The sequence below is a fragment of the Carya illinoinensis genome, chromosome 10 (assembly GCF_018687715.1).
Source record: "Carya illinoinensis cultivar Pawnee chromosome 10, C.illinoinensisPawnee_v1, whole genome shotgun sequence".
NCBI classification, from domain to species: domain Eukaryota; kingdom Viridiplantae; phylum Streptophyta; class Magnoliopsida; order Fagales; family Juglandaceae; genus Carya; species Carya illinoinensis.
In genome coordinates this window covers 31,330,325-31,350,267 of record NC_056761.1, presented here as the reverse complement: position 1 = coordinate 31,350,267, position 19,943 = coordinate 31,330,325, and the positions used below count along the sequence as shown (strand labels likewise).

Sequence of the window (19,943 nt, the reverse complement as noted above, 5' to 3'; positions counted from 1 at the left end):
TTTATTTGTTGCTAATCAAAGAGTATGGGATGTGGGAAAGATTAATTCTCTGTTTACACCACATATAGCTCTTCAAATCTTGAAGATTGTGCTTACTCAAGATGGGGAGGATCAAGTCTGTTGGAAGAATGAAGCTACTAGTATTTATACTGTCAAAAGTGCTTATAGGATGTTTCATTCTTTATATGCAAATAGACAGAATGGTGAATCCTCTAATGCTATGGTGTTGAGAAGGGTATGGAAATCTATATGGAATATGAAGCTCCCTTCAAAGGTGAGATTTTTTGCTTGGAAAGCTGCCAAAGAGATTCTACCAACTAAATCCAATTTATTGAAGAAGAAGGTGGTAATAGAGGAGGGTTGTGATTTCTGTAATGCAGAAGCAGAAAATATAGTACATGCACTTTGTTCCTGCCCTTCCATCAAAGAGGTATGGTCTCTCTATTTCCCTTCACGGGTAGCTATAAGAGAGTATGATACTTTTCTTGACTTAGTTCAAAGACTGCAATTGAATATGGGACCTGATATGCTTGAGTTGTTTTTTCCAATATGCTGGAGCTGCTGGTATAAAAGAAATATGAAGAAGTTTGAGGCAAAGGATGTTAATGTTGAGACCATTGTTGGAAATGCATTAGCAATGTAGAAGTCTTATAAGGAACTCAGAACTAAATCTGTTTCTGTAATTAGACAGCAGTGTAGATGGGAAGCCCCACCAGCTGGTGTGTTTAAACTCAATATAGATGGTGCTTTTTCTTTTATGGGTTCAATGGCTGGAATAGGATTCAAAAGGTGAGGTAATAATTTCTGCTGCAAAGAAAGAAGTTTCTATTATGACTGCTGTTGAAGTGGAGGCTTTAGCTATTCTTAGAGGTTTACAGTTCTGCATTCATCTTGGTATTCAAAATCTTGTGATTGAAAGTGACTCATTGCTGGTGGTTAAAGAGTTCAATATGCAAGGATCTTCAAAGGCTACTTTTGGTAATGTTGTTAGAGAAGTTAAGGAGTTGATGACACGCTTTGATACCTGTCAAGTACAACATGTTATTAGAAGCTGCAATTCAGCAGCACATTCACTTGCCAAGTTTGGTTTAAGTGTGTAGAATATTAGTTTATGATGGGGAGCATATCCCGATGTAATTTCTAATATTCTTTGGAGTGATTCAAGTACTTTGTAAGTTTTTATTTAATGAAGCATGTTTTCCTATAAAAAAAAAAAAAAAAAAAAAAAAGTAATAGATTTCACAAGATATTTTTCAAACACTCCCAAAATTGCACGATTCATATGATCAAATAATTACAAAAGGAATAAATTGTTGCTTGAATCTCTAGCTCAAATACTTGAATCGAATTAAGTTAATAAATGTGAGAAATAAATGCGCGCGCGCGCGTTTACCATTTATCTTCAACGGAACCCACAGTTTAGGAATTAACTCCCTTCTCATTTTTGGCACTTTCTATCGTCTTTATCATTTACCTCAAAAAGAGATATATAGACTTTGATTGTATATACTTTGATGTTTAAATAATGAGAATCATATACATTATCCAAGCAATTATATATAAACAACGAAAAAATTAAGACAACTTATTCGAATACACAGTTGCAGTTGCCTGTTAAACTCAACAGCTCTCGAGATTGGACTCTCTGATCTCTCTCTCCCTCCCCACACACACACACATATTTAGTAGAATCGGAATTATCCTCATCATGTACCTGATCAGTACTGATGCAACAGTACTTATATACTATTGTACGTGGGATTGAACTACTTTCGACTAAGATTAATCCGGAAGTGCTGATATTGCAACATTTCTAGCCCAGAACTTAATATTTTTCTTCATGTCAGCAGCCGTGGAGGCCCTTGCTATCCTTACATTTAAAAGTGGCGAATCGTGTCTTTTTATAAACCATGCCTCGGATAAATATGGTCTCTTTATAACTCTCTTGATCTCTTTTCCTAATTCTCCACTTTCATCATCTTTGACTACTTCAGCATCATCAATAATGAATTTGGTGCTAATTTGTTCTTGGTCTTTATATTCCCCAAGCCTCTGCAATCCTGGGACTAAACTCATCATTCTTGGGCTTACGAGTTCTTTCTTGAATATGAAACCTAGATCCATGAAACCCTGAACTTCTTCAAGTTCAAGCTCCCCCAAGGTCTTACAACTCATGGATTTATACAATTTCCTCATTGCAGCAGAATTTGTAAGACTCCTGGGACGTTTTTCATTAATAGATATTGTTGATGATGAATATTGTGAGCTCTCTCTGTCTCTGATGGGATTCGATCTTGACTGTCTTTCCTTCTGTCGGATCTCCTTCTCTTCATCTTCATCATCACTGTTTGAGGCATCCTTGTTATCGCCATAACAAAGAGAAAACACAGTTAGAAAATTGTTGAGCCCAAATAGAGAGAAAACCAAACATTAATAATTGTGATGAGCATACATCGGTTTTGATACCTGTGGATCAGAGATTGAAGATGGAGCAGACGAGATTTCTTCATTATCTGGAAGTAGTTCATGTTGAAGATCATGATGAGGTGGTAAAGAGAGGCAGCTTTGTGGCGAGTATGGAAGAGACTTTGAGAAGGGTTTATCCGTTTCAAGGGCCGTTTGGCAAAGAAGGGAGATGGGTTCCGGGAAGAGAATTATTTGATGAAACCAAAGACGATCCATGGCTCCTACAAGGCAAAGAGAGTAATGATTGGCCATGAAAATTAATTAGATAGAGATAGAGAAATAGAAATGGCTGACGAATGGAAAACCAATTGTTTATAAACAAATAGAGTGGAATATGATGTGGTAATTGGTAGTAAAAGTTAAGAGAATAATTGAAATAAAAATGGATGTGAATAGTGAAGTGGGACATCCTTGGACAAAAGAGGATGTGGTCATGAGGCGGCTTCCCCAACTTCACAAGTTTTATATGGTTAATGACTGTTGTCCCCATAATACGACGAGCTCGAGCTCTTTGTACTGTTGCACCCAACCACAAATCCAACGCCCTGGCCTTCCGACCACACCGTGCCACAAATTGAATGGATCCGAATATAAGTTGAATTGAGATAAATTAACTTTTTTTATATATATATATAAAAGGGAGTTGAGATGATGTAGTAAATTTTATGATATTCACTTAAGATGAGTTTAAATGTGTTTGAATGTTAAGATAAGTTTATATATATTTATAAGAAATTAAAAAAAAAGTTATGGATTCCGCGTGTAAAGATGTGTTGAATAAAAAAAATTGTGAGTTCCACGTATAAAAAAATCTTGAGCTGAGCGACGTTTAATACTAATTTAGAAGTTGTGTGTTTGAATTTTGTGCTAGACTTAAATTTAAACTTAGTTAAGATGAGCTGAGATATGTCTATATTCCAAACCAGACATAAATCAACTTTGTATAAAGTAATCAACCTTATTTTCAAAATTATTTTCGTAATTATATATTTATAAAATTATAATTATATTTCTAAGGAGTAATCAACCTTCTATAATTACTTTCATAATTATAAAATAATTAAATCATTTTATAAAAACATCATTCATTTCAAACAGTACGTTATGAAAAGAAATTGCAAAAGGATCGAATTTAATGGCTGTCGTTACTCTTACTGTTAATTCCCTTTCGTGTTGTGCTTTTCTCTGACTCATCCTTACAGAAACGGTGTTTATCTTCAGCAGGTATGTAAGACAAACAACAGATGACTCATTAGTGAGTGGAAGTTAGTTTGCAAGCGAACAAAATCATTATGTCTGACGCTTGGGGACGTTGAAAAGACATGCATTATTGGTAGGGATATATGGCCATTATTCAATCATGTAATTGAAAGTATAGTCTTCCAAAACTACATTTGTTATATATCAAGACTGTCAAAAATGCTATATTTACTAGCAAAGAGATAATGATGTGGCAACTTGGATGTGTTCTTTAGGGACAGGCATGCAGCTTTTTAAATCAGAAGTTCAAAGTATTTTAAAGAGCACAGAATATATATATATATATATATATATAAAAAAGATATTGTGTCAAAGAATATTGGATGGCAATGGGTTTAGGGAGCTTGATGTGGTGGAACTCCTTTCTGGATTCCACTAGGCAAAATTTAATCTTGATGTTAATATATATATATATATATATTATAATAGCATTGTCAATGGTTCCTTGATCCTATCTTTCAAATATATCATAAAAATTTACTTTTTCTATTTTATATATTGACTTTTACAATAGGTTATATATCAATTTATCTATTTTTTTTCATATAATTTAAATAATATTTTTTATTTTTTTAAATATTTCCTTTCTACCAATAAATTTGTAATATCCATATATTTTTTTTCTATTTAAAATTATATTATTATATAACACTTTTGGCTTAAGCTTGCCAGTTTGAGTCCGAGTCACCATGGGATGGGTACGAAATATTTTGGGATCCAGATTTCGTGCAGCTTCTGGTGGACACGAACAAGAGATATTTGGAGCATCAATTCCAGCAGCAGGGGATTCTGGAGAAGATTCCAAAACTGAAGAGGGATGAGGACTACACAAGGCTGGCAGATTATGAGAGGCAGGTGTACTGGGAGATATGGTGGCCGACATAGGTTTGGAGGTTGCAAGTTGAAGCTGCTGAGGAGCCCGAACCTTGAAAGAGTGTAAATCAGGTTTAGTAGAACCTTGTTGACAGATGAAGGGAAATGTAAGCTCATCGAATATTACATGACTAGATAAATATATGCGGCTCAATTGTATGTCAAGACATTAATATCCCTTGTGATGAATGGAGTAGCCAAGAAATTATACATATCGAGTGGACTTATAATCTAACTTGGACCTGCCAAAAGGTGTTAGACATGGATAACAGGTGCATCCAAAAATTTGGAGGTCATACGATGGAGTACTTGACCCAAAGACGATCATAAAGTGACTAGAGTAGATGTAGGTAACTGAAACACCTGATTTGGAAGGTACGTCTCTTCGATTTCTCTTAATTAGAAACATTGGCATGTTGTTGGTAATTCAATTTTTGAAGCTCATAAAAATGTTCTTAATTATGGTTAGATTTCAAAGTTTATATACCATACTAATATTGTTTTCACCCCAAAGGATCCTGATAAAATAATTATTACCTTTCGCATAAACAACCTCCATACCAATTTTTTGGACAGCCATAGAACTTTCGTTAATAAAAGGCAAATTGCTGATAATGTTTTGATTCCATTTGAAGTTGGACTGTCAATCTTTGACATGACTCATGAACTCCATATGCATCTGACACGTAATATTAGGATTAGAGTAGTGCATAATTGAGTTCTGGTCAATTTAGGTTGACTCAAATTTAACTCGATTAATAATTAGATCATGTCGGATAGGGTGACAATATGTAATATAACACATTAACTAAACACAAATACGATATAATAATAACGGGTTTATATTTTTGTCTTAATGAGTTTGAGTCAAAACGGGTTGACTTACTAAAATACGATTACTTAACGGGTTGAGAATGGGTTAACTCATTTTGACCTACTAAGAAAGTTAAAATTACAATTATATTATTATACCTAAAAGTAAATTTGGTGGGATTTTAATTTCGATATTTTTATTATTTGTATTGTAATTTTGGACCTGTAGTTAGTTTTATATTTTTTTTATAAATATTGTGATTTTAACATTTATATAAAATTATGCTAAATTTAATTAGGTCAAATGGGTTAGTTTTAAGTTTGTTCAACCCATTTATATAAACGGGTTGAAATAGGCCAGGTCATGTTATATTAACCTATTTCGTAATATTCACTAACGGGTCAAAACAAGTCGTGTTGTGTCAAGCCGTTATGTTAATGAATCATGTTAGGGTTTGAGATTTTGACACGATAAACTTAACGAGCCATGTTCGGGTTGACTCATATAGTAACATATATATACCTTAATCAACACGATACAAACACAACCCGTTAACATGATTTGACGCCCCTAATGTTAGGTCAGCCTGCAGATTCTCGAATTTACCCAAGTGACTTGATTTGCAGAAATTAAAAATGGATATTCAGGTTACTTGGGTCAATCGTTGCATATTTTTCACTAAAAATTGAATCTAAATTAAAAAATATAACTCTTATTTCATAACTTTTCATAGGATTTTCTTGTACAAAATTTGTCTTGTTATCCAATAGCATAAAGGATCAATACTTATGAATGCTTTTTAAATTCTCTCCTTTTTTTAAACGGGTCCCGATAAACAAACGGGTCAAAAGGGTCATCTTGAAGTAGGAATGTCTGTATCGGATCGAGGTGTTCGGCCTATTAAATTATGCGTGTCGGGTTTGGCTTGACTAAAATATTACTTGAACCCAAATGACCCGACATGACAATATTTGTCAAGCATACGTTACCATAATCATCTCCTTAATATTTGGCTTGACACATTATCCTTAATTCTAGTAGTTTACTTGTACAGTTTATTCTTTCCATTTATGTACATTGTAATTACCAATATATAAATGAATATACTCACCATGATAACTGGTGGTGATTTTGCAAACCCTTACATGGTATCAGCAGCCCTCTCGGATTAACCTCCACCGATCCACCTTGCTTCAATGGCTGCCGAAAACTCCTCACCCAACCTTCTCCCTTTCAACACCATGATTCACATGGTGACTATCAAACTATCCTCCTCAAACTATCTCCTCTGGAAAAGTCAGCTTATTCCTCTCCTTGACAGCCAAGAACTTCTCGGCCATGTGGATGGCACGCTTGTTCCTCCTCCACGTTTTGACCCTGTTGGCTCTCAGACACCAAGCATCAAGCACTTGGCGTGGAAGAACACAGACCAGCGTCTCTTAAGCCTCTTGCTCTCCTCTCTCACGGAGGAAGCCATGGCTGAAGTAGTCGGCCTCTCCACCTCACGTGAGGTCTGGTTAACTCTTGAAAACACATTCAGTCACAGATCCAAGGCTAGAGAAATTCGTCTCAAAGACGATTTGCAATTGATGAAACGTGGGACACGTTCGGTCACCGAGTATGCTCGGGCATTCAAGGCCCTTTGTGATCAACTCCATGCCATTGGACGACCGGTCGACGACACTGACAAAGCCCACTGGTTCCTCCGAGGACTAGGATCGGAGTTCACTTCTTTCTCCACAGCTCACATGGCGCAAACCCCTCTGCCCACTTTCATCGACTTAGTCTCCAAGGCCGAAAGCTTTGAGCTTTTCCAGAAATCTCTTGATTTTTCTGGACCATCCCCTGCTGCTTTCACAGCCTCAAATCGTGGCCATCAACGCTCCCATTCCAGAAATTTCAGTCGGCCACAACAGGGCCGAAATTCCTCTTCTCACCGTGGCAATGGTCGCTCGAGCAATGGGCAGGGACGCCGACCACCACGCTGCCAAATCTGTCGGCAAGAAGGACACTTTGCTGACCGGTGCAACCAGAGGTATGCACGGGGAGGAGAAGCTGTCGGCAACACAGCTCACCTAGCAGAGGCTTTCAACGCCTCCTGCTCTGTTACTGGGCCCGAGCCCAATGATTGGTACCTGGACACCGGGGCTTCGGCCCACATGACACCGGATCTCTCCACTTTGGATCATGCCAATAATTACACGGGTAAGGATAGTGTAATTGTCGGGAATGGTGCTTCCCTACAAATTACTCACACTGGTACAATCTCTCCTACCCCAACCCTTGATTTATTGGATGTTTTAGTTGTTCCCCGTCTCACAAAAAATCTTCTCTCCATTAGTAAATTAACATCTGATTTTCCTTTCTCTGTTACATTTACTAATAATCTTTTCTCTATCCAGAATCGTCAAACGGGAAGGGTGGTGGCAACCGGTAAACGAGATGGCGGCTTATATGTGCTAGAACGCGGCCACTCTGCTTTTATTTCTGTTCTTAAAAATAAGGCTCTTCTTGCCTCATATGATTTATGGCATGCTCGTCTTGGGCATGTGAGCCATTCTATTATTTCTTTTTTAAATAAAAATGGCCATCTCTATCTTACCTCTTTATTGCCTTCTCCTTCATTATGTGACACATGTCAACTTGCTAAGAGTCATCGTTTGCCTTATTCTCGTAATGAACGTCGCTCATCTCATGTATTAGATCTTATTCATTGCGATATTTGGGGTCCCTCCCCCGTCAAGTCAAATTTGGGATTTATTTATTATGTGATCTTTATTGATGATTATTCCCGGTTTACTTGGCTATATCCTTTGAAATTAAAATCTGAATTTTATGACGTTTTCATTCACTTTCAAAAATTTGTGGAAAACCAACATTCCACTCGCATCAAGATTTTTCAAAGTGATGGTGGTGCTGAGTTTACAAGCAATCGCTTCAAAGCACACCTTCGCACCTCGGGTATCCATCATCAACTTTCTTGCCCCTATACACCTGCTCAAAATGGTCGTGCCGAAAGAAAACACCGACATGTGACTGAAACAGGCCTGGCCCTCCTTTTCCATTCCCATCTTTCTCCTCGTTTTTGGGTTGACGCTTTCAGCACTGCCGCCTACATCATCAACCGCTTGCCCACACCGCTTCTTGGAGGTATGTCTCCCTTTGAGCTTCTCTATGGTTCCTTGCCTAATTATGAGAATTTTCATCCTTTTGGTTGTCGTGTTTATCCTTGTCTGCGTGATTATATGTCTCATAAATTTTCCCCTCGCAGCCTACCTTGCATATTTCTGGGCTATAGCCCTTCTCATAAAGGTTTTCGATGTCTTGATCCCACTACCTCCAGGCTTTATATCACTCGTCATGCTCAATTTGATGAAAACCACTTTCCTTCCAAAGATACCTCTCCAGGCCAGCCCTCTTCCTCTCTCCCTTTTTCGAATTTCCTTGAACCAAGCATGCCTTCTACTGATCCACCTCCATTGTCTCCTTTGCATCCATTCCCGCCTATTACTCCATCCGGATCTAACCCATGTGTTATTTGTACTGATCCCGTGGACGAGTCTTTGCAGGTTACTGACTCTCTTGCAGGTCCCTCTTCTCCACCTCCGGAGTCTCAATCCCCTCCTATTTCTGATGCTGCTCCTCCTCCAGCTCCTCCGTTGGGTTCTCATCCGATGGTCACTCGTGCTAAAGCGGGCATTTTCAAGACCCGTCATCCGGCGAATCTCAGTGTTTTAGGCTCCTCTGGACTTCTCTCTGCTCTCCTTGCCTCCACTGAGCCCAAAGGGTTCAAGTCTGCTGCTAAGAATCCTGCCTGGCTCGCTGCTATGGATGAAGAAGTTCAAGCTCTGCAACATAATCGGACCTGGATTTTAGTCCCTCACCCCGCCAACACCAATATTGTCGGCTCCAAATGGGTGTTTCGGACCAAATATTTGCCTAATGGATCCATTGAACGCCTCAAGGCTCGTCTTGTGGCCAAAGGCTATACTCAGGTACCTGGTCTTGATTACACTGACACTTTCAGTCCTGTTATTAAGGCTACTACTGTTCGTGTTGTGCTCTCTCTTGCTGTCACCAACAGATGGCCTCTCCGCCAACTTGATGTCAAAAATGCCTTCCTCAACGGCACTCTTACTGAAAATGTCTATATGGAACAGCCCCCTGGATACATTGATCCCCGGTATCCGACTCATGTTTGTCAGTTGAAGAAAGCTCTTTATGGCCTTAAACAAGCCCCTCGTGCCTGGTTTCAGCGCTTCAGTTCCTTTCTTCTCACCCTTGGGTTTTCTTGCAGCCGTGCCGACACCTCTCTTTTTGTCTTTCATCAGTCCTCTGCTACTATTTATCTGCTCTTATATGTTGATGATATCATTATTACTGGCAACAACTCTTCTCTTCTTGACAGCTTTGCTTGCAAGCTCAATTCAGAGTTTGCCACAAAAGACTTGGGCTCTCTTAACTATTTTCTTGGTTTGGAAGCCACTTCCACTAGTGATGGTCTCTTTATCAGTCAGCTGAAATATGCCCGGGATATTCTGACTCGCGCCCAGTTACTTGACAGCAAGCCTGTTCACACTCCTATGGTTGTCTCTCAGCATCTGGCTAGCGATGGCACTGCTTTCTCCGACCCTACTCTCTACAGATCTCTAGTCGGTGCCCTCCAGTACTTAACCATCACTCGCCCTGACATTGCTCATGCTGTTAACTCTGTTAGTCAGTTTCTGCATGCTCCTACTACTGATCACTTTCTTGCAGTCAAGCGCATCTTACGTTATGTTAAGGGCACCCTTCACTTTGGGCTTACTTTTCGCCCTTCTCCTGCTTCTGGTGCTCTTGTTGCTTACTCAGACGCTGACTGGGCCGGTTGTCCTGATACTCGTCGTTCCACTTCTGGTTACTCTATTTATCTTGGCGATAATTTAGTTTCTTGGAGTGCTAAGAAGCAACCCACGGTTTCTCGTTCCAATTGTGAATCTGAATATCGTGCTCTTGCCACTACTGCGGCTGAACTTCTTTGGCTCACTCATCTCCTTCATGATCTCAAGGTTCCCATTACTCACCCGCCTCTTCTCTTATGTGACAACAAGAGTGCCATCTTCTTGAGCTCCAACCCCGTTTCTCACAAACGGGCCAAGCATGTTGAGTTAGATTATCACTTTCTTCGGGAACTTGTTATTGCTGGCAAACTTCGCACTCAATATGTGCCCTCTCATCTTCAGGTGGCTGACCTCTTCACCAAGAGTGTTTCTAGACCTCTCTTTGAATTTTTTCGTACCAAGCTTCATGTCTGTTCCAATCCGACGCTCAGCTTGCGGGGGGGTGTCAAGGATACGTTACCATAATCATCTCCTTAATATTTGGCTTGACACATTATCCTTAATTCTAGTAGTTTACTTGTACAGTTTATTCTTTCCATTTATGTACATTGTAATTACCAATATATAAATGAATATACTCACCATGATAACTGGTGGTGATTTTGCAAACCCTTACAATATTGACGGCACTAAATCGTGAAGTAGATTTCTTTGAAATTTGAAAATAAATGCTATCAAGGGCTATATGTTATAAAGTTTCACATTAGCACGGCATATATGATAGGACTGAATGAGGTTTCTACTTACAATTCGATGGATTGTTTTCCTGCAGCACCCAAAACACTTACAAAAAGAAGTTCAAACACAAATATCTTTATATGCTAGCTAACATGGCAATTGAATCACCTTTGTTTTTAAGGAAAAAAATCGAATTTCTCCATTGAAGATTTATCTTCAGTGACTTTTTCTAATAAATGGGTAGTGGGAAAGTCTTGTATTGCCATATATTTCGAGAAAGTGATCATGAGATCACCCTCGTTCTTCTTGTTTATTTCTTCTATGTGCAATTGCAAAAGATCTTACTTCCCAACTGGCTGGGAGTGTAGAAAATGACATAAATATCAAGGTTTTGTGGTTTATGGAGGAGATCCAACGAGACGAGTCACTTATGTTTTCTTGGCGTGTGAGACTCTTCTTTCTTGTCTGGCCAATAAAAAATGAAAGTTTTTATATTCAAGCATATCTCAATTTATACGAGAATACTTACCTTCGCGGTCATCAATAATTAATCTACTGTCTTCTCAGTGTCGGGCAATTCTAATACGATAATGATGAAATGAAAGTTAAATAAAATATTATCATAATATTATATATTTTTTAATATTATTTTTATTTTAAGATTTAAAAAAGTGAAATTTTTTATTGTATTTTATAATTTTATGTAAAAGTTTGAAAAAGTTACAATGAATAGATAAAATGAAATGAGATGAGATAATTTGTGAAAACAAGCGAGGCTGCCAGATGCCCTTCTTACACAGTGTTTTCTATTTCTTTTACTTCGACGATTTCCCCTTTGTTCTTGTTTAAGTCGCTTGCCATGGATGTAGATCTTGACTCTTGGGAAAGAACAAACTTCACTCTAATCTAATGGAGCTCCATTCTATGTACAAAGGAGTGCGAGAAGATTGCAACAACTGTTCTTAATTGCTTCTTTCATCTCTGCTTAACTTCAGCATGCCACTGCCTTATAATTTTTGCTATCTGCGTTTCTAGTACCTTACTCTTGAAACTGGATCCCATCTAAGAACAAACAATCATACAAAGAGTACTGATGCTTGTGCTTTGCTATTTACTATAACAAAGCTAGCTAAACTAATGTATAGGTAGATCGATTCCAAGAAAATCTAGGCATGTGTGTGTGTAAGCACCTGCGTAACAAGTGCATAGAGTAGAAAGGTAATGTATCTGCAAAAGTACTTGAGGTACTGTCACCCTGAGGCAATGAGAAACATCAAGTGGGATTGAAGATTGTATAACAGTGAAAGGGGAGTTTTACAGAATGCAAAACAAACCATTCATTAAATATCAGATTGATAGTTCAGAAATATTAATATACAAAACGCCTTTGGCATGACATAATTGACCAGTATCATATTAGAATATACTCTATAATTAATCCCTATGATAAGATTGTACTAATTGCCAAACCATGTACAAACAAAGTGAATCCTAGTGGAAGCTTGAGAAGTACATGGCCTAGAGTTATAAACAAATTTGGCTTGGATTTAATAGGCTTGGGTCCATTTCACGACCAAAACTATTAATGGGCTTTAACTTAATTATTAAGTCTAATAAAATTCTATAATTCATTTAATTAAATTTTGGGCCTTTGGCCTATTCAAAATAATCCAATGAATCTCAAATTGGGCTTCACAAAAAATTAGCCCAAAAGCATAACGGGCCATAAAATAAAGTTTTTGCCTCACATGCCTAATTAAAATCTCAAACCAACCTCAATATTTATTTCTCATGGGCTTATCCAAAAGAGCCAATTAAATCTAATTTAGGCCCAATAAATTATTCATGTTTCATCTCTAATAATTTTGGATTGGATTGTTACAATCTCCCTCCCATGTAAAAAATTTCATCCTCAGAATTTTAGACCTTAAGCCACATACATATTTATCTATCACATCCATTCCATGCCTATTTTAATTCTCGATCATATTGTCGAATCAAATGTTCCAAAATTCTAATCGTCTAGTATTTTAGCCTAGTGCCTTACATACTTCCCCCGGGGCATAGATGTTTGCACACATTGTATTGAATATCGTATATTTTAGTATCCAATTCAATTAAAAATGTAAACCTCCACAATAAACTCAATTAAAAGCTTCATAATAATTTCAGCCAAATTTTTAACTTAACTTCATATGAAATAGTAAAAATAACTCTTAACATAAATACAAACCTCATATGGATAGTAAAAATAAAAAATAGAACTCTCCAAAGTCTAGGGTCCTTACTCTCAAACTCAATTCTTGAAGGTGTCCATCTCGTGATCCCTAAGAGTCTATCGTTTCTAAAAATCCCCTAAAAATCCCCAAAAACTGAAACTCCAGCCACAAGATTTAGGTCCTAAGTGATCTCAAGTCAACAAGTTCTCAAACCCTCATGAAAATATTAACCTATGGCATTTATTCTCAAGCCATCGTACTTCTAAGAACCAAGCTTTCATTGTGCACTTTGATAATTTCACCAAAATACTTATAGAATCTCATGAATATATATGTTGTGTCTAATCCATTTCAACACCTACCAAGGTAACTCTTGTGATGCCTTAGATTTCGCTTGGGATTTGGCAAACTCTAAAGTATCGGGATATGCAATACAAGGTTACCTACCTCTATTTGTGACAAATAAAAATGCAATGCACCTAGATGCATCTAATAATATACAATATTTACAGCGAATAATTGTTTTCTTTGAGCAATACTATGTACCAAATAAGATATATCCCAAACATACAAACATATTTCATAATCTTAAGACAACAAACATTTAAAAGTTAATGTGTATGTCCAAAAGATCTGTAACATTATGAGTACTGGAGAAAGCACTCCATAAGTATACGCAAAGATTAATATAACTATTAGGCTAGTCCATCAGGTACCTTGCATAACTCAACCAAGGAAACCAAAATCCTACAGATAAAATAGAGAATCAAAGCGATAAGCTCTATGTTGTTGCATGGCTATCTAGTCGACCTCCTCCAGTCAACGCTTTATCGCATCTCCTGATGCTGACACATGATCTTCCAAATGAGATTTGATTACAAATCTCATTAAGTTAACAATTAACCTTACTAACAGTATACAGATGCATGCAAGACGATAAAAGCATTAATGCTAACGTGAAAATGTGTAAACGTGACGTGACTTGGCAATTAACATGACATTAACTCAAAGATTCATACAATATCTAGATTGTCATCTAGTATGACCTTTGAATACTTAAATAGACTTTTTACTAATCCTTTCTCCATTAACAATTACACAAAATAAACTAATAAAAACTAGACTCAAAGAGGAACAATCTATATTCAGATATTTTTGTGAGAATCTACTTAAAAAGGCTTCAACAATATCAAAAAGGGTGGCCAGAAAAACTGTCTGAAGCCTCTCCTTGAGTTCTCTAAAAAAAACAAGTGAATCAAAAGTGACAAAAGCCTAAGGTACAACTCATATAATGCTGAAGTGGCTGAGAGGGTATGTCAGGGTGACCATTTGGTGATGTGTTTTTAGCCAAGACAATGGGCTACAGTACAGTATTTTCTGCCTTGAAGCTGTCATGTGATGGGTGGTGGTGAGGTGGCTGATTACCCTCCCATGAACCACTATTTAGGGCTGAAATGAGTAGTGGAAGTATACTCATTGAAGTTGGGAAAGTTCTCCTAGAAGCCTTGCATAGGTGGAGCTTTTTGGTGGGTCTGAATGGTCTAAACCGATTGGGTCTCATTTAGGGTTTTCAATAGGGTTTGGTTTGGGGTTTCAGTTTCTAACAAGCCCAAATTCAATTTTTCTTAACCCAATGAAAATGTTATGGTATAAAAGAATAGATAAGATGTAATGATATGAATTTAAATGGGTAATAACATGTGGAAGTGATTTAATTAAGTGATTAACTACTAGGTTAAATCCAGCCACATTTAAGGTTTGGGAAACCATTTTGTGTTTGGAAAACCACCCTCATTTGGATTCAAAAAGCATTTAACCTCATCTCATCTCATTATTATAACTTTCTCAAAATTTCACACAAAATATGATAAAAAATTCAACCTTTTCAATTCTCAAAATAATAATAACAATATTGTATTCAACTTTCATATTTCATCTAAATAACAATAATAATAAATTTTATCTCATCTCATCTCATCTATAAATTCAAACCGAGTTTCGTTTTCCATTTCCACTAGGTATTTTGGATTTCAACTAGATTTCAAATATTTGGGGATTCACTAGGATTGAAAAACTTTTTGGTTTGGAACAAAAATGGATGTTTGTTGGAATATTGTTTGGCTTAGTTAGCCTGATCACAAAACTTGATTTTGCCTTCTTCCATCACATTTTCATCTCATATTTTCTCTTCATACCAAGTGTAGCTAAGATCTTGTCAAGTGTCCAAATAAAATTCTTTTAGACTAATTTGGACAATCAACACTGTGATCTAAAAACGACTAGACTGCATGCTAACGCTAGTGTTACTATTCACACCGTAAATGCTGAAAATAACTTTACACCATAAATTCCTAAATAATTCTACAAAACTAAGAATGCAATTTGTTTCACTAATTTCGATTCCTAGGTGCCTTGAATAAATCGAAAAACGTTATCGAACAACTGTTGTCTAGAAAATGAAAATTGTTTTATTGCATGATAAAATCCTAAATATTCATCTGAGACTAATGATGCAAACCATTTTTCATTCTCACACACCTAATTGTCTCAAATAAATAAAATTACATTTTTGACACCAAAATAGGTTAGAAACTGACTATGCTGATAAATTAAAGCTTACGTGATTGCTCAATTCGTGAAACCTTTTTGAAATTTTCACGACATTCCTAAAGCGTAAAGAAATCACAGAAAAGGGGCAAGAAAAATGAATAGGCTTTGTGAAGAGGGAAATCGGTGATGATAATGACCGTAGTCGTGGTGTTGCACAATGAGGAGGAGTGACCTTCGCTAATCAAAGCCAAAGAAACCAACTATGGGGCTTGTCGCACAAAGAAATTGTTGGGTGAACGGAGAGGGAGAAATAGAGTATGTGAGAGAAAATTGGGGGTGGGGAGCAAGATTGATTGATCAAGAGAAAGGGCTTACGAACAGTAGGCGGTGGCGAGATGCTGTGACAAAGTGCGGTGGCGGTGAGCTGTTGTGGCAAGAGGTAGTGCAGGTAAAGCCAATTGGGGTGGCGATGGTGTAGTGGTGACTCCGACAGTAGTGCACACTGGTTGCACAGAGAGAGAGAGAGAGAGAGAGAGAGAGAGAGAGAGAGAGAGAGAGAGAGAGAGAGAGATCTTCAGAGATAGGGGGTGTTGCAGCACTAAAGAAAGTGAGAGGAGGAAGGAAAAACTTTCTTAGGGTTTCATCCCCCTAGGCCAAACCCCTTAGGCCAAAACCACACAGTTTAGGGGGAAAGGGGTTGGGTTTGCTTCTTGCTTTAGGCTTCTAATCAAACTAGCTCGCACTAACTTTAAAACTAAACTTGGGTTTTGGACTGGGCTTCACATCCTCCCCCAACTTAAAAGAATTTCTTCCTCGAAATTACTAAATTGAAAATAATAATAACTCAACACCTACTTAATTCAAAATACCCAATCACCAATACCCAAATAAGTAAACAAGTATCCCTATAGGTTCTCTCATTTCGATCTGTACTAGTCTTCCCCAAAGCAAATCAGTCAAGTCTAAACTCTACAACGGTCGTGCAATTTGAAATCTCCAATTTCACAAAACATCCTACCACACATATGGATCCTAACAATCATTACTTTAGGATATCAATTATACTACCCACTATTGACACTTAAGCTTTCAACTCCTAAGCCTTTACCCTAACCAACACTTTGGTGACCTATCGACCTCTTCTCAAGTTAACCATCAGTGTCCATAATTCCCAAACTAAATGTTCAATCTCCCAAAGAAAGTATAGCCTCAAATTTTAAATTTCTATGTGACCTTAAGTCACAACTGACTCCTAAAGATAGTGACAAAATTTACTGCCAACCACGATTAAACTAAATGTCACACTTTGGCTGCGCACTTTGATTATTTCACCGAAATGCATAAGACTAAGATCCCTAGAATTTAACTCTATTGTATTAAATCCCCTTTTCAACACTTACCAAAGCAACTACTTCAAAGCTTAAATGAGACAAAGACCTCTACTCTTCGAAATTCATACACAATCACATATATTACTAGTTGATCTCTTGCATTCTTAGTCGGATACAAACCTGAATAATTACAACACACTACTATCAATCGACCTAAGCATTCCAAATGGTAGAAATATTTACCCCCATATCAACAGGTAAGGATTAACGCTTAAAAGGGTCTACCTATAACATCACTTTAAAAAATTCCTTGAAGTGATCTAAGAAATTAGAAACCCATACACTAAGTGAAGCCCATGCAGTGGATAAGGTTCAGTAGTCGAAATAAAGTGTTTAGAAATCGAACGCAATGAAATAAAATTTTGGATTTACTTGAAGGTTTCCTAATGGTGAAAGGAAATCGGTCCAATGAATGAAATCACAATTCCCCACAAAAGGTTTGATTCGCCAAGCAATTAAAGAACAATATGGTTCTCAACAGGAATGGAGAAAAGGGGTCACAACAAAGTAGTTGGTTTCAAAGGTTGGTTCTTCCATTGAAAACCCAGTAAAAGAAAAGAAAAAGAAATATATATATATAAATATATATATATATAATAGAAACAGCCCAGGGGTTAATTTCGATGATTTTTTTTTTCTGTGCATACTTGGAATAATTCTGATGATGATGTTTCTTTGTCTGATAATTCCTTAGTTCAGAAAATTAACTTACTTGAAAAGGAACCTTGACAAATTTCCTGGCGAGTTAGAATGATCAGAGTCCGAGTGGTAAACTGAGCCACTAGAACTGAGTTCATCCTCATCTGAAGATGTAAGAGATCTATGTTCGAGTAAACGAAACAGATCTTCTTGATTGACGGCATTAATATTTAACTCATTAAGATTTTTCTTAAAACCTTCTGGCTTTTTTGTACACTTATTCGCATAGTGTCCAGGTTGGCCACAATTAAAACATGTTCCCTTTGCAGGGATTTTTGAAACCTTTTTGTGAAATGGTTTCTTTCTCGAAACCGGATTTGAAACAGGTTTTTTGTAAAATTCCTCACGGGATCTTTTATAGTTCCTGCGAGGTTTTGAAAAATTTTAGAACTTTTTCTATGTTGCACAGATGGAGCATTAGGAGGAAGGCCAAATTGTTCGCAAAAATTTCCCTTCTCGTATTTGGCTTTCTTTCTATCTTTCATCTGTTGAGCAATCATCCTTTGATCATTGCACATACTAATACCAAGTTTCTAAATAATACTTACAATGTCACCATAAGTATAATTATCATAATTCAGATAACCCGAAGTATCAGTAAGTGAGTCCTTTACGAATAAACGAGGCAATCCATCAATGAACTTCTCTTTCCAGTAAGGTTTTTGAGAATCATCTCTGAGCATAACACGAGACATAAAATCATCTTTATACCAACGATAATCAGACATTTTAATACATCGTAAGTTATTCGAATAATCAAAAATTCTATTTGTGATGTTGGAAGGGGTTCCAACAAAATGTTTAACTATGGTATAAATCAGGGTATTGACACCGTCAGGAGATCCGTGGGTTCCTTCCCTTCAGTTCTCTTCAGTATCTAAATGGGCAAACCATCTCCATCCCTTTTGATGGCCGTTCAAATGGTTTCCCTATCCTCTTTACTATTCACTTCTCAGAAGCATGCATCCGTCGAAAGTGAAATATTCTCTCTGCACTCAAAGCATCAAAAGCACTTCTGTCTCCTTGTGCTGTCTGATTGAACCGAAAGCAAAGAGTAATGAGTACACCATCTTTCCGCCCCAAAAAGTTGAGACTCCGGGGTTGAGAAGAGGCCAAATGGTTGAGCATGATTCAATTATCTCCCAATTTAGGGGGATAGTTTTCTGAGTCATGATCGAAAATCTCGTAAGGATCAGAGGCGACTGAGTCTGCTGACGAGGCTTCTGATTCCTTATCCGAACCTTCACTGTTGGAGTTATCTTCTATGGACTTCTTCAAAAGTTCAAGTAAATCTTTCTTCTTCAATTTGTCAAAGGGAGACCTTTGTTTTGAAGAAGAGGCTGAATCTTGCGAATCTGTTGAATCCTTCTTCTTGGCTGAAGATGACTTTTTTTCGGCTTTGATGAAGAACTGTTTGATTTTGAAGCTTGATCACCTGAATCTAGAATGGTTGGATATATAATCAAGGCTTGCTTTGGGGTGGAGGAAGGAAATTCTTATTTATCCTTAAGGTTAGGAACAACAAGAGGAAAATCAGTTGAAATTCTTGAAATAATATCATTTGTGTGGGGAAATTTATCCCCCACCATTTGACAAAATAATGGCGAAGTAGGAGGTCATCTTTTTTGGTATATTGCCATCTACAGATCCAGGGGGTTTTGTATTTGGCACAAAAATGAAGCAAGGGAGGGAGTTTGGTCTCTCTTCCTTTTAGCTTAGGTAGACTGGAAATTGTAAAATGTTTGATAGCCTGCTGAAGGTTATCAGAAAATAATTCAGTAATGGGGCCAAAGAAATGCCACCATTTTTTAAACCACAAAGGAAATGACTGTTTGCACTTCTTGTCAAAATTGAAGAACCAAGAGTACTGCATGTTGGGGGTTTGAAATAAAGGAAACTTTAACCATGCTTCAATCTAATCATAATAATTATACTGAGTTTCAGTTCCCTATATATATATATATATATATATATGTATACATAGAAGGCAAGATTCTAACAATTTGTTAAAATAGTTTCAAAACACTAAGTCGTCAAAAGATTTCATTAAGTTGGTCAAAGGGGTTGATTTCACAAGATAAGAAAAGTGAATAGACAAGTAAGAAGACGTAAA

The 19,943-nt window shown here is 37.1% G+C and overlaps 1 protein-coding gene across 1 annotated transcript; it reads right to left on the bottom strand.

Moving 5' to 3' along the window:
* Positions 1–1,537: 1,537 nt before the first annotated feature.
* LOC122278205 lies at positions 1,538–2,798 on the bottom strand. Its single transcript, XM_043088343.1, has 2 exons — positions 2,467–2,798; positions 1,538–2,358 (listed from the first exon to the last, which is right to left on the bottom strand). The coding sequence occupies exons 1-2, from the start codon at positions 2,716–2,718 to the stop codon at positions 1,783–1,785; spliced, it is 828 nt and encodes a 275-aa protein (XP_042944277.1). The 5' UTR covers positions 2,719–2,798; the 3' UTR covers positions 1,538–1,782.
* Between the last annotated feature and the right edge of the window lie 17,145 nt (positions 2,799–19,943).